We start from the raw sequence: 14,325 nt of genomic DNA on the forward strand, positions 1-14,325 counted from the left end.
TACCTTGATTGGTGGGAGCAGCACAAGTAGAACAAACAGAATCTAGTAGGACGATTGATGTCTTCAAATGGAGTACTGTTATGAAGGACAATAAAGAGCACACATTGGGGCCTATTAAAACAATCATTTGTCATGCCATAGGTCTCGCATTTGGGCGGGTTTAAGCTATTGGCATTGTTAATGACAATGCCTTTTATTTTTATTTTTTAAACGAAATTAAAAATAAATAGCAATGTCATTTACAATGTTAATAGCTTAAACTCATGTAAATGCGAGACCTGTTGCATTGCAAATGCTTGTCAAAGTTATCAACAGACCAGAAGGAAATTACAGAGCCATCACTACTGCAGACAAGTTTGATCAATATCTCCATTCCACTTACCAGCCCTCCCCCATCAGGCTCCAAACTATTGCAAAATATAGTTATCTGTTTTCTTTCATGCCTTAAACGTGTGCTCTACTATTGTCCACCTAATGCACCTTTCTGGACTATTTCAGATGCTTTACGAGGCTGTACAACTTCAGCCAATATAATTCTCCCCCTTGAGAACTTATACTTACCAAACTCTCACGGTAAACAATAATTGAGAGATAGTATCATAACCTACAGCCTTTCTAACGTAAAAGGGCATTGCCTGGAAGACTCACTACAAGTCCCACCACTATTCCTACTGGACAGTGGACACTATGCCAAATTTATGGCAATGGCAAAGAGCGTTGCACATTCTAAACCAAACGGCTAAACTCTCTCACCTCCCACACAAAACAAATTACTCATTAGACCTTAGCCCCACCTGTTTCAATGTATTCGTAAATATCCTCCATTACAGCCTATGGGATTTCTCAGCAAACTACTCCTGCAATATCTCCACTTCACACTTGCAAGTTACATTTTTCTTCAGAAAAAATAACATGGCTCCACAAACCCGTTGGTTTTCGCAAATAGAACAATCATCAATCAAAACTGTCATTACTTAGAAAAGCACGCCTAAATTAAAATACAGCATTGCATTGTTAGAGCAGCCCTGATCGCTTACAAGTTTTCTTCTCAACTAAAGACTTCCTTTTGAGTAGAATAACTAATGCCACTAACAAAGTATACAAATTGTTCCCGATCGCAGACGAATAGTGCATACTCTTGCAAACAAATCCAACCCTTTCAAATAATGTTATATCTCCGTCACAGGGTAAAGAGTGTACAGAAAAGCGGGGGTAACTTCCTGCGCCATAACTTTTACGTCCAGTCTTACTCAGACTCGTCAAATGTTAACCTAATATGGTGTGCAATAGAAATGAATACGTTAAATTAAACTTGGGAACTGTCCCTGCCCAAACGAGCATAAACACAAGCATACGACAAACACATAAGCAGGTACCGAGAAACACTGACATGCATCAACAAACCAAAGTACACCCCTACCTTCCTGTGCTGCCCTGTGCCACAATTCCCGTGAATATGCCCATAAGAGACGGATATCCGCGACAACACAGACTGGGCCTGGCCACGCTCTCTGTTTCCTCTTGTTTGTAACCTCGGGCGGTGCTTCCTCCGTCCTACAAACACACACATCTTCGAATTCACACAAACACTCTGGCATACCCAACGCGTGTATCATGCAGGTACAGACATACATCAACTAAACACCACTAAAACACACTTCCACACACAAACCAATGCACATACACGCACAAACAAACCACGAGTACAGGGAAACAACGTTACTAATACCTCAAGTTGGAATTATAGAGTTAAAAGTGATAACAACGTAACCAGGACAACTGAAAATGCACAAAGGAAGATTAGTTGCGTCTGTTTCACGGACAGAGAGAAAACTAGACCCCCTGCTTGTTTCTGAGAAGTGCTGATGCTCTGCAAAGGAGAAGTAATAACGGGACTGTAGAGGGAAGGGACGAGGTGGGTATGGTTAAAGAAGCAAAGGAACAGAACGCCTGCTGTGCTAGTGTTTGCTAGTGTTTGGTGAGTGTTTAACCGTATATTTATGCTGCCTCAAAGTGCTGTGTGGAACAGGAGAGGCCAGGGAGGGAGGGATGAAATCAGCCAGGAAAAGAGGAGTTTGTACTGGGCCTCAGACCCCGTATCAGTAGGAAGTTCGAAGGCCGAGGGACAGAAACATGCTCATCTGCATGGCTACCATGCTTCAAAGGTCCCTGCATCAAGACCGTTTCACGTGAAGCCGTGTAAGACGAGCCACTGCAAGTAATCGGAGCATTCGGGGGGAGATGGTGTGCACTGGGAGAGACGGACCAAGCTGTACAAATCATAACCCGATCCCGGCCACGGATCGGGAGTCAGACTAGGGTGACCAACTGGTATAGGTGCAAATTCAGGACGGTGAGTGTAAAAATTCAGGACAAAGGGACAAAATTCAGGACAAAAGGTCAAAACTTCGGGACAAAAGGTAAGTTTTACAGATACGTCAGAGGTGGTCGCGCAATAATATATATGTAAGTAAATAGACAACCATCTAAGTACAAGTCAAAATAGGTTTATATTAGGTTGAGACAATCGTGCACTTCACGGTTTTTCAGTATGGCTGCAGCTTGCTGCCTTAGACAATTCAAAATTTGCATCTCACTCCAGCAAGTACATTAATCACCACTCACCAGGCAATGGTGAACCACACCTGAATATAAGTGAAAGCCGCTTTTATTGTTGATTGAAAACTACTGGATATATAAGGAACTTTGGAGTGCCAGCCCCCTGTAACAAAACTGCCCCCCCCCCCCCTTTCCAGCCTCCCAGGGAAACACCCGATGCCCAGTCCGGCCAGTCCTGCCTTGCTATCACTCTTCAATGGTGCCCCTCATCTTCACTTAGACCGTCTCTCATGTGTATTTAATTTCTCTTATAGTGTTACTCATCCCAATTATGTGGGGCAGGGTGTCAGAGTGCGTTACATCACACACATTATATAGAGACAATGACTCATATTAACGTGAAAGTCAATGTATAGGAAATGCTACTTAAGATAATGGGTGCTACAGGGTGTAATCATTCTTTTATCTATTATTCAGTCTTTCACCATTCATTCTGTCCTTTCTTCTATGTGCCCATTTATATCCAAACATATTCAACCATTTGCAAACCTATCCACCATATATCCTTCCATCCATCATTACACTCGCCCATCCCTCCATCCACCCTTTCAGTCATCCATCCATTATTCATCTACCCACCCTTTCACCCCATCCATCCGTACAGTCATCCATCCACTCTTTCACCCATCCATCTATTGCCTCATCCATCCAGCCATTCATTCATTCACTTACTCATCCATCCACCCAGTCACTTATCCTTCCACCCATTCACCCTTTAAGTCATTCATCCTCCCTTTCTCTCTCCATCCCCCTTTCACTTATTCATCCATCCATCCATCATCCACCCAGCCATCTACTCATCCATTCATTTATTCCATCCATTGATCCTATTACTCATCCATCCTTTCACTCATCCATCCATCCGTTCTCTCATCCATCCACCCTTTCACTTCTTCACTCATCTATTCATCCTTTTGTCCATCTACCCTTTTCACTCATCCATCCATACATTCACCCTTTCAATTATCAATTCAATCCATCCATCCTTTCACTCATCTATCCACCCATTCACTCACCCATCATCTAAGCTTTCACTCATCCATCCATCCTTTCATACACCCATACACCCTTTTACCCATCCATCTACCCTTCCACCCATGCATACATCTATTTACCTTTTCCCTCATCCATACTTCCACTCATCCATCCATCCTTTCTTTTATCTATCCATTCACCCTTTCATTCATCCATTCATTCTTTCAGTCATCCATCCAGCCATTCACACATTCCTTCACTTATTTACTCACCCACCTTTTCACATTATGAGCTGAGCCTTTGTCTACAGAGTTGCAGACAGAAGAAGCCTGTCAAGAACTTCACCTTGCTGTAGTTCCTAAAGCAAGGGGTGGGGTGGGGTGGGGGAAAGTTCACTATGCCCCTGCACATAGGCAGTCTGAAAACGTAGAAGTCATGAGGCATGCATGATGCACAGTGCCAGGATGTGAGGTGACTGTGACATGGTGTTGTTTCCAGGGCTTTAAGTGGTGTAAAAAAACTGGGGGGATCTCTTCAAAGGGGGTGTTCGATGTAATTAAGGGCGTAGTTTAAAAGACCTAGGCTAAAAATCAGCGCTAACGTAGTGTTCCTCCCGACTGGTATTATGTTGTTTATGTCTTTGCATCCAGATATATATATATATAATACAGCAAGTATCATTACACCAACAAAAACCAGGACTATTGGCTTTGTAAATGTTTGTTAGTTGCTTTAAATTAAAAAAAAGCAGCAACCATGGCTTTGTTGGATATGATATGGAAAATACTTCAGTTAAAAAATGATGAGACAGTGAAAGAACGATAACCCATTCTTTTTAACTTATTTTACAGGCTTCTTTATATACACTGTTTTCTCACGTTGCTAAAGTTGCAGCATTAGCGTTTTGCCTTTTATTTTACAGAATGCCCTGCTGTACACTGAGGCAGGAGGAGCCCGCCACATGATTTACCAGCCCAGACTGCCCGTGGACATTCTGTATGTGGCAATCATCAGCCCCATACAGAATGACAATGGGCGGGGAGGGGCTGCTCTTTTGCTCAAGGAGGAGCGAGAGGCGCCCCATCAGGAAGGTGAGGCCTCTCATGGGGGAGCAGTGCTGCTCCCTCTGATGGCCAAAATTACGGAACACACATACAAAAAACCAGCGCCGCAGTAACTCTGGCATCGAAGCACACCGGGGAGGCATTTGGTTTCGCCCAGTGGGGCCCAATGATGAAGCATGTCACCAACCAGGTTGGTGAGTGAGGGCCTTCTACATAAATCTAAAGAGATTTATGTACTTTTCCCATGCTCGCTCTTTTGAGGTTACAGTATTTACACTCTTCCGTTGTTTAAACTACTTATTGGGGGACTAAGAGTGTATTCTCTACATCATGGGTACTCACAAACTTTCTCTCGGGGGCCAAATTTACAGTGTGGTTTGTGTCCGAGGGCCGCACCAGTGGGGGCGGGGTCAGTGGGGGAGGGGGCGGGGCTAGAGCAAAAAAAAAACTGCGACCATGAGGTTGATCACAGGTCCCTGCAGCGGACGCCTTCGTCCACTGAGCCACCAGACCCCGCATACACACATCTCTCTCTCTCTCTCTCTCTCTCTCTCTCTTTCTCTCTCTCTCTCTCTCTCTCTCTCTTTATCTCTATCTCGCTCTATCTCTCTCTATCACTCTCTCTGTCCTCCCTCTCTAGCTCTCTCCCTCCCTCCCTCTTTCCCTCTCTCCCTCTGTCTCACTCACTCTGACTGTCCCACTCCCTCTCTCTCCTTCTGTCTCACTCTCTCTCTCTCCTTCTGTCTCACTCTGACTGTCTCACTCCCTCTCTCTCCCTCTCTGTCTCACTCACTTCCTCTCCCTCTCTCTCACTCCCTCTGACTGTCTCACTCCTTCCCTCTCCCTCTCTGTCTCCCTCTGTCTGTCTGTCTCACTCTCTCTGTCTCCCTCTTTCTCTCTCTCTCTGTCTCCCTCCCTCCCCCTCTCCCTGTCTCCCTCCCTCCCTCCGTCTCCCTCTTCCTCCCTCCATCTGTCTGTCTCCCTCTCCCTCCCTCCATCTGTCTGTCTCCCTCTGTCACCCTCTGTCTCCCTCCCTCTGTCTTCCTCCCTGTCTCCCTCTCCTTCTCTCTGTTTCCCTCCCTCTGTCTCCATATGCCTGTCTCCCTCCCTCGGTCTCCTTCCCTCTGTCTCCCTCTCTCTGTCTCCCTTCTCCCTCCATCTGTCTCCCTCCGTCTGTCTCCCTCCTCCCTCTGTCTGTCTCCCTGTCTGTCTCCCTCCCTCTGTCTGTCTCCCTCTTTCTGTCTCCCTCCCACTGTCTGTCACCCTCCCTCTGTCCCCCCCTCTGTCTCCCTCTCCCCCCCTCCCCCTCTCACTGTCTGTCTCCCTCCCTCTGTCTGTCTCCCTCCCTCGGTCTGTCTCCCTCCCTCCCTCTGTCTGTCTCCCTCTCTCTTCCTTTCCCTCCCTCTCCCTCTATCTCCCTCCCTTTTACTCCCTCCCAGTGCCCCAGCACATTTATCTGTGAGGGGCTGCCATTACCATAATTCTCTTAAAAGGGAGTGCCAGCATCTTGTTCATTGCGACGCCGGGACTGAGAAACATTGCCTGTTTTTAAAACAATGTGGTTTCTAAAGACACTGCCCTAACCACTAGCGCTGCTTGTCTGAAGGACCGCAATACTTTGGCAGCTTCAATTGCTTACCTGCATTGGACTGAGTGGTTCCAATACTCCTTCACTACAGGAATTGCCAGCAATAACATAATTACTCGAACGGAAGCGCACCAGCGCTTCAACATGCACTGACTGCAGGCAAGTTTGGAATGCGTCTATGTAACTCAGAAACATGTGTAACAACATAAGTCCCCACACCCACCCTCATACATCCACACAACCACCAACATACACAAAAGCACCCACCACCATATATATGTAGAACTACACAAGGTCATACGTCCACAAAAGCAACATTGTAACCCAGCACACAAAAGTGAAAAAATATGCACAAAAAATTCCTAGATTCACAGAAAAATGTGAAGTCAGAAGGGAATTAAAGGTAGCTAATATGTTAACAATAGTGTCTTCTTAAAATGTAAGAAGTGATGAAATTATTGAGTTAAGGTTCTACCTTTGCTTTATATCACAGTTCTGTCATACTCAGTTAACCTTACCTCTCACAACTTCAATACAGTCTTGCTATGTTACCCACTTTTTCAAACAAAATGTAGCACACAACACAATATAAAACATGAATAACTTCATCATATGCCAACACACTACTATAGTATGCCATCACACTTACTGTAGATGCGTCCACCTAACATCTTAGGATAGCACATTCACCATCGTACAGCTGCCCACTAAAAGTTATATATGACCACTCAGGTTCCATTATGTGCTACTAGCCACAAGTATACGCCCACTCCCACCCTTCAGACAAGCACTTTCATACACCCACAAATATATCCATACACACACCTGCGAATGCCGACACGTCCAGCCTCATCATAAACGCACACACTCATCATCATATGCCAGTACAATGATGGCCAGCAAGTTCCTGCACAGTTTTTATTTACCAGTGTTGACGCTTTACCTCTCTGAGACCGCAGTCAAACAATCATACATTCTTTTACAAATGTATAAACATAAACAATTATTCTGTCAAACACGTCTCATTTTAAGGTTTCTCGAATAATATAACACGTGGAAGTTAAGACTGAATTAGTACAACGGGCCATGACACCCCTAGTGCTCTTGAAATCTTCTTTCTAAAAATGATTTTGCTTCCTCTGTTGGGATACCCGATGTAAAACGTCTGTAGAAATGCAAAGTGTGCCTTTAGTTTATGCCACTTGGGAAGTCCCACTACAACCCTCTGTCACCCTCTTCACCTCACCCTGCGTGTGTCAGTTTGAGCTGAGACAGCCTCCTGGCACACACAGCCCCAATCGATCACTTCACAGGTCTTTAGAAATACCATTTGTATGTTAATGAGGCCTTGCTGTACTTAACCTCTTCTTAGGCCCCTGCAGCTCCACTATCCTTGGAATCACCCGGCGGCCGGCCCCCACAGAGCAGCAGAGTCTCTTAGACTCGCGCTGCAGCAACCAGCAGTGTTTGAAGACACGATTTCCTTTTTTTTAAAAATACAACACGGGTACGATGTCTAGAAGGTCAGCGGGCTGCCAGGGACGGCTTGCCGGGCCGCCACTGGACCGCGGGCCGTACTATGAGTACCCGTGCTCTACATTATCCCTCCCTCTCTGGTTGGTAACGATTATCTCATCCACAGCCAATCGTAAGCCTGCTAAGAAGAGGAATTCCACAGTAAACAAATGATAAGCGGCAGGAGTAAGTATCAGGCATTTTGACCCCTGATACAGATTACTGGAAGTCTCGGAGAGACAGCGCATGCGCGCTGCCTAGCCGAGACCTAAAAACTGCATTGTATAGTACATTTATTAGTATTATAAAAGTACTACTAACCTACTATAAAATGCTATTCACTAACCTATGTGTGTAGGTCTACAATTCTGCTTCTCCTATCTTTTATGTGCAGAGATCTCTGCCCCGACTGAGGAGATCTCCACATACACATTGGTATTCGTTTTAGTACTAAATGTAAGAGAGGAAGAGTGAGAGGCTGGAAAATGTGGTATGTGTATGAATAAATGGGAGGGATTTGGGTAGAAGAAAGGAAGGGTTCAGGAAGGATTAGGGAGGAGTTTAGGGAGGGATATGCACCCACACACAAAAAGTACGCCCATTGCTATTCACAGACTGCACTGCTACTATAGCCAAAAAAGACCCGAAACAATTGTATATTAACTCCAGCTCAGAGGTAGGCGAAGTCCAGCACCACGCATAGCCAACTACTAGTCGTGCAATACACAGCAATAGAAAATAATGGTAGAAGAAACTTAAAATAAAAGCCCAAAGGAACTAATGTAAAATTAATTTACCTTATAGCTTTTTAGAAATATAAATTTAATTTATTGGTCAAACATTATAAATAAATATGACTTAAATATTATTTTAATTACAAAATATGTAAACATATTAAATGTAAATATAATAACCATTAACTCCCTCCCTGGTGCTGCGAACGACCGCTGAACGTCGCAGCCCCGCCAACACATTAGAACGCCTGCGGCGGAATTGCCGCCGCTGTAAAGACATTAATAAATAATATAATACAAAAAGTAAAGAATGCAACTAGTTTAAATACATTTTATAGATACTTTCAAATAATTGTTACCACATTATAAATAAGTACATAATAAATAAAAATAAATGTCATATTGTAGGAGGTAATTTTGTTGTACATTTAAGTCAACATTTTACATTAAGATTTATCCTTAAAATAAATGTACTAATTTATTTGATTTAAAAAACTATTTTTACTTTTCCCTATTGTTTACTAATGGGAGCTCTCTGCCCAGTAGTAACTTTGCACTTGTAAATTTAGGTTCGAGACCCTTTTTCAGGGAGTGGAGACATGAAAGTCTACACAGTTGGTGAATAGCCAGAAAAGGAAAGTTACTCGAAAGTGTTAAGAGTAAACGTACACATGTAGATTTACTTTTAAGTTTACCTTTGTTAACAACTCTTGCTGTGTTATGCTAGAGTCTGGCACATAGATTTCTCTTTAGAAATGAAACCACATTTTAAAAAGAATCCATTAAATTTAAAATGTTTATTTTGTTTATTTTTCTGTATATGAAGTTAATAAAAGATTTCATAATTTCAGAATTTGCTTCATGTATGCCTGTTTTTATTTTTTGTGTTTTGTTATGAGGTTCAAATGGTAGAAAATGCTTACGCTGGTGCTTATGGCTTCCAGTAGTGATTCATTGGGGGTCCACAGAAGTCACAATATAAAACATGCTAATCTATGACTTTCCTATTGTTTGCTGTAAGAATGTTATATCACTTTTCTATAGGTTATACTACTTTCCTAATAGAGATTTTGTAATATTCACTTAACCCTGCAGCTACCTTTAATTCAAATGCACTCATAGTTTTGGCCATATTATTGGAATCCAGTACCAACTAATTTCTGCATCAAGCTTGCATCATTTTCTTTTTTTATTTAATGATAGGAGTTGCAAAAGAAACTACATCAAATTGTAAAAAATATAATGGATTTGCACGGTTTGGAATGCAATGTACCTTCCAGTGCTGTCCATACACCAGGATACGTTTTTTGGCAATATCAACTCTGTTCCAGGCCAATGCCAAACTAAGTTGATCTGAAGCTAGCATATTTGCACCTAGAAAAAAGAAAAACATGTTATCATTATACACATGAGACCTATTTATATCTAGACCATATATTTGGAAGCAGAGTGAAGGGAGGTTTATAGAAATACATTTCCCCATTGACTTGCATTAAGGATTTTGTACCTGGAAGAAGCCAATTTGGTTTAAATAGCGATGTTCATCATCTACAACAGACGTGTCGGCACATGTGGTCTTGGACCACATTTCTGTGATACAAAGCACTGGCCCCCGAGATCAGGAGCCAAGCAAAGTATTGTTTTTCCCAATAGCGTAGCAATATATGAGTGAAACTGCCATCTGATTTATTTATTTATTTTTGTAGTAGCATGGCAATAGGTTGTCAAGGTGTAGCCCCATATTACAGCGGCACTGCGCTTGTTTTTAATATTATAAGGGCACCGCCTACCTTATTAGCAAAAGATCAGTAGCTATCAACCCACAGAATTAAATCAAAGGGTGGTGAGGCAGGAGTTGGCCTTCTTTGTGGGGAAAGGGTGACATTGCACTAGTCACCTGCACTTGTTTAGTTTTCTTTTCCTCTGAAGGGCACTTTAATATCTGGAATAACCACACACGATTTTTGTGGCTCCAACAAGAATGTTATAATATTTTGTAATCCTAATGTAACTATTTTCGTGGTGTAGCAATACGAATGATCCCCTCAGTCCATGTTAAGGATCCTTCATGCTGCGGTAGGTGGTACAAAGCTAAATTGCTTAGCCAATCAGTGCTAACCAGTCATGCTGGTCCTCAAAAACTGACAGATATAAAGATATTCTTCACATAGCACAAAAAAACATACATACAGTACACACGCAGACATACAAGTACACATTCTCATAGAACTAGAGACAGAGGACACTACATACAGTCCAAGAGGGATACATGACCTCAGGCACACATACCAATGGCATAGAGGGAAAATCATGCACAGATACAGACTTACAGGTAGCATACAGACCAAGATTTAAGCAGCCAGTCATATACACAGAGCCCCGTCCACACACACAGATAAACATATACACAAACACACACACACTTACAGAAGTACAACTACCACAATAAAGACACAAATATTTTTGGAGAAAACAAAAACACACAAGACCAGTCGGATAGACGAACAGACAGTGGGATGGACACGCTTATGTATGCATGGGAGGATGAATGCATAATTGGCACTAGAGAAATGGAGGCTAAAGGTTTAATGTCCCTGAAGTGAAAATCATATTTGAGTTGAAGAAAGGACTGAGTTGTTAACCTTTCCTCAGTGGACTAACTTGGGGGTGCTGGGACCCAGAGGAAGCAATGAAGCTAGGCCCCGCCAGCGGGTATTAAAATACTGCTATAAATGAGGATGCCCATCACACCCCTGGTCCTTGGAGTCACTACACCTGTTACACTAATATAAATTACGAGTTCCTAAGGCCCACATGCATCATTGTTACATTTTGCGATTTCTTAATTGCGAAAATTAAGGAATCGTGAAGTAGTGTGGCTCACTGGTTAGAGGCGGCAGACCCGAGAGCAGAGGACGGCCCGGGACCAGGGTTCGATTCCCGGCGCGGCAGGTTTCTGGACCAGGGTCAGCGGACTCGATAATTCTCTCGCCTCGGTGCCCACTCAGATCAGCGATCACACTCGGCAACTCTGGGCATTAGCTTGCCTCATCTTCACTAACGGCCCCACCAGACCGCCGGGGATGCCTGGTCTCACCCTGGAGATACCCATTAAGGGACCATCTCTCAGGGAAGCCAGGAAGGGTTTCGCAGCGGTCGAAGCGCCTTGGGACCCTACGGGTAAGTAGTGCGCTATATAAATGCCAATACATTTACATTTACATTACATTTACAATCGCAATTAAGAAATCGCAAAATGCTATGCATTAAAAAATCGCAATATTTTTTGCAAATCTGTATTTTTCCTTAATTGCGATTCACAATTTGCGAATTACAATTAAGGAAAACCCTTCCCATTGATTCCTATGGGCCAAAAGGCCCATAGGAATGAATGGGAAGGCATTCACATTTTGCGAATTTCAAATTGCGAATCGCAAAATGTGAATGCAATTTCAAGTGTGCAGGGGGGGTCCAAAGAACCCCTCCCTGCACCCCTGAAATGTAACTTTAAATGCAATTTACACACACACATGCCCCAAGGGCATGCGTGTGTAAATTAAAACTTTCAAAAATGCAATTTGTGCATATTTGAAAGTTTTCGGTAAATTAGCATGAAGTTCAACTTCATGCTAATTTACCCCTTCCAAATTGCGAATTCACAATTTAAAAATAATCATGCATTGCATTTAAGAAATCCCAAATTGCGATTTCTTAAATGCAATCGCAATTTTAGAAATCGCAACATGGTTGCGACTCCTAAAATTGCGAAATGTAAGATGCATTCCAAATTAGTCAATTGCATTCGCAAACGGCCGAAAATTGCGATTCGCACCGTTTGCGAATGCAATTGACTTTGATGCATGTGGGCATAAGTTCCCTATTTTACTCTCACTTTCTTCATCCATTTAATGCTCTTCTCTCTATCCCCTTCCCCAGTTTCTCTCTTTCCCCTCCCTATCTCTCACTCACCCTTATTTCTTTCCTCCCTTCTCTCCTTATTTCTGGTTCCTTACTCTTCCTTTCCCCTTGCCCTCTTTGCTCATCCTTATCTCCTTTCTCACTCAACCGTAATTCCTTTTCCCATTCTGTCACCTTTTCCTGGCCTTATCCATATTCCTTCACCCTCTCATTTTCTTGCATCCATTTCCCCTCTCTCTTCGTTGTTGTTTCCTTATCCTCAACCCCTTCTATACACTTAACCCTGAAAAGTAAACACAGCCAAGCCCCTGACATGCACTGTGTTTAACCCCTTCGCTGTGGGGGTAATTCCCCCGCTGTGCTGGGGGGAGGAGGGCGCGCACAGAGCCTGCATGCTCATGACGAGCTGAGCTCGTCATGAGCTACGGCGCTCCTGTGCTCATGACGAGCTCAGCTCGTCACAGGTGCATTGGCTCCCCTGGAACGCTCAGCACAGGAGGGGAATTCTCCCGCACCTGAGCGTTCCACGGCCCATGACGAGCTGAGCTCGTCATGAGCACCAGAGCACCGTGCCTCATGACGAGCTCAGCTCGTCATGAGCATGCAAAAGGTTAAGGAAAGCAGTACAGGTAGCCTCTGAAATTACAACAGCTGGTGCAGGACAGATCGGGCCTCCTCCTGGTAGCAACGCCCCTGATGGTGATAGCGTCGTTGAGAGACCTGCTACCCAAATTGGCAGATTGGCTCTTTGATGCCCACCTTTAGCTATCAGACACCTTAGCTTCACTTCAACTTACAGCTTGCAAACCTTGGGATATACGGTGGCTGCTGAGATCCTACCGAGCATTATATGGTCGGGGTTAACAAATACACATAAGAATTGATATAGTATATCCCTCTCTAGATGTATGTTAATATTCTGGTAATTAACTGGTGGAGTTTTAATTCTAAAGGGCCTTGGAATGCTGTGACACCAGCTTGTTACCCTTTTATGTATGTGGACTACTGTTCAATGCACATATATTAACCTAAAAACACTTATTAAGGTCCATCTGAGCCAAATGCTCATCAATGCAATGTTTCAGGTTGTTAGGTCACTGCTCCCGTCTGCACGGTCTGTTTCATTCATTGTCATTGAGAAAGGCAAAATAAAGTTTTTAAAAAAAGAAGTTAATTTGCCTAGAAGAGTTTCTAGATGTCCATTAATCAAAAAGTAGAAATCAACCAATGAGTGTACATTAAAAAAGAATTGAGATTTTGTTACGTTAATTGAATTTATAAAGAGCGCACGATTACCCTTGGGTGTCCTGGCGCTGAGTTAGCCCGACCGGTGGTCAAAACAGTTAGTGAGAGAACATCCAGGTCTTCAAACCCCTTCTGAAGGAGAGAAGGTTATCGGCGTTCCTCAGGTGAAACGGCAATTTGTTCCATACCTTGGACGTGCAGGTAACAAAACTCCTTCCACCCCAGCTAGATTTCTTGAAAGTGGGTACTTGGACCAATTTAGCTCCCAGGGATCGCAAGGTTCTACTAGGGGTATACCATTTGAATCTTTGCCTCAGATGATCGGGACCAACACCATTAAGGGCCTTAAAAGCTATACTGAGGGCCTTGAAACGGACCCTCTGTTTCACTGGGAGCCAATGTAATCGAGTTAATTCTCCTCCGACCGACACAAATTGAGGGGTACCGGACAGAAGTCTTGCAGCTGCATTTTGGACCAACTGAAGCCTATTGAGCTTCTGTTTCTGCTATTTAGTAGACTCTTAGGCCCTGATTACAAGTATACGTGCTATTTAACACACCTGATAAAAAAATATAACAAGGTATATTATCTGTTAAGTGTGATAAACACCATCTATTACGACTTGGAAATAACATGCAGATTTTGGTGTTTAACGCACCAAAATTA

The 14,325-nt window shown here is 43.3% G+C and overlaps 1 protein-coding gene across 1 annotated transcript in view; it reads right to left on the bottom strand.

Annotated features, from left to right (window-relative positions):
• Window positions 1-14,325, bottom strand: part of TRPM6 (transient receptor potential cation channel subfamily M member 6) — a 720,746-nt gene that overhangs the window by 460,102 nt on the left and 246,319 nt on the right. The window contains exon 11 of the mRNA XM_086961279.1: window positions 9,769-9,869. Within this exon, the coding sequence (XP_086817405.1) occupies window positions 9,769-9,869 (101 nt within the window). The remainder of the gene's footprint in view (window positions 1-9,768; window positions 9,870-14,325) is intronic.

This window comes from Lissotriton vulgaris, chromosome 3_1 (genome assembly GCF_964263255.1).
Source record: "Lissotriton vulgaris chromosome 3_1, aLisVul1.2, whole genome shotgun sequence".
NCBI lineage: Eukaryota > Metazoa > Chordata > Amphibia > Caudata > Salamandridae > Lissotriton > Lissotriton vulgaris.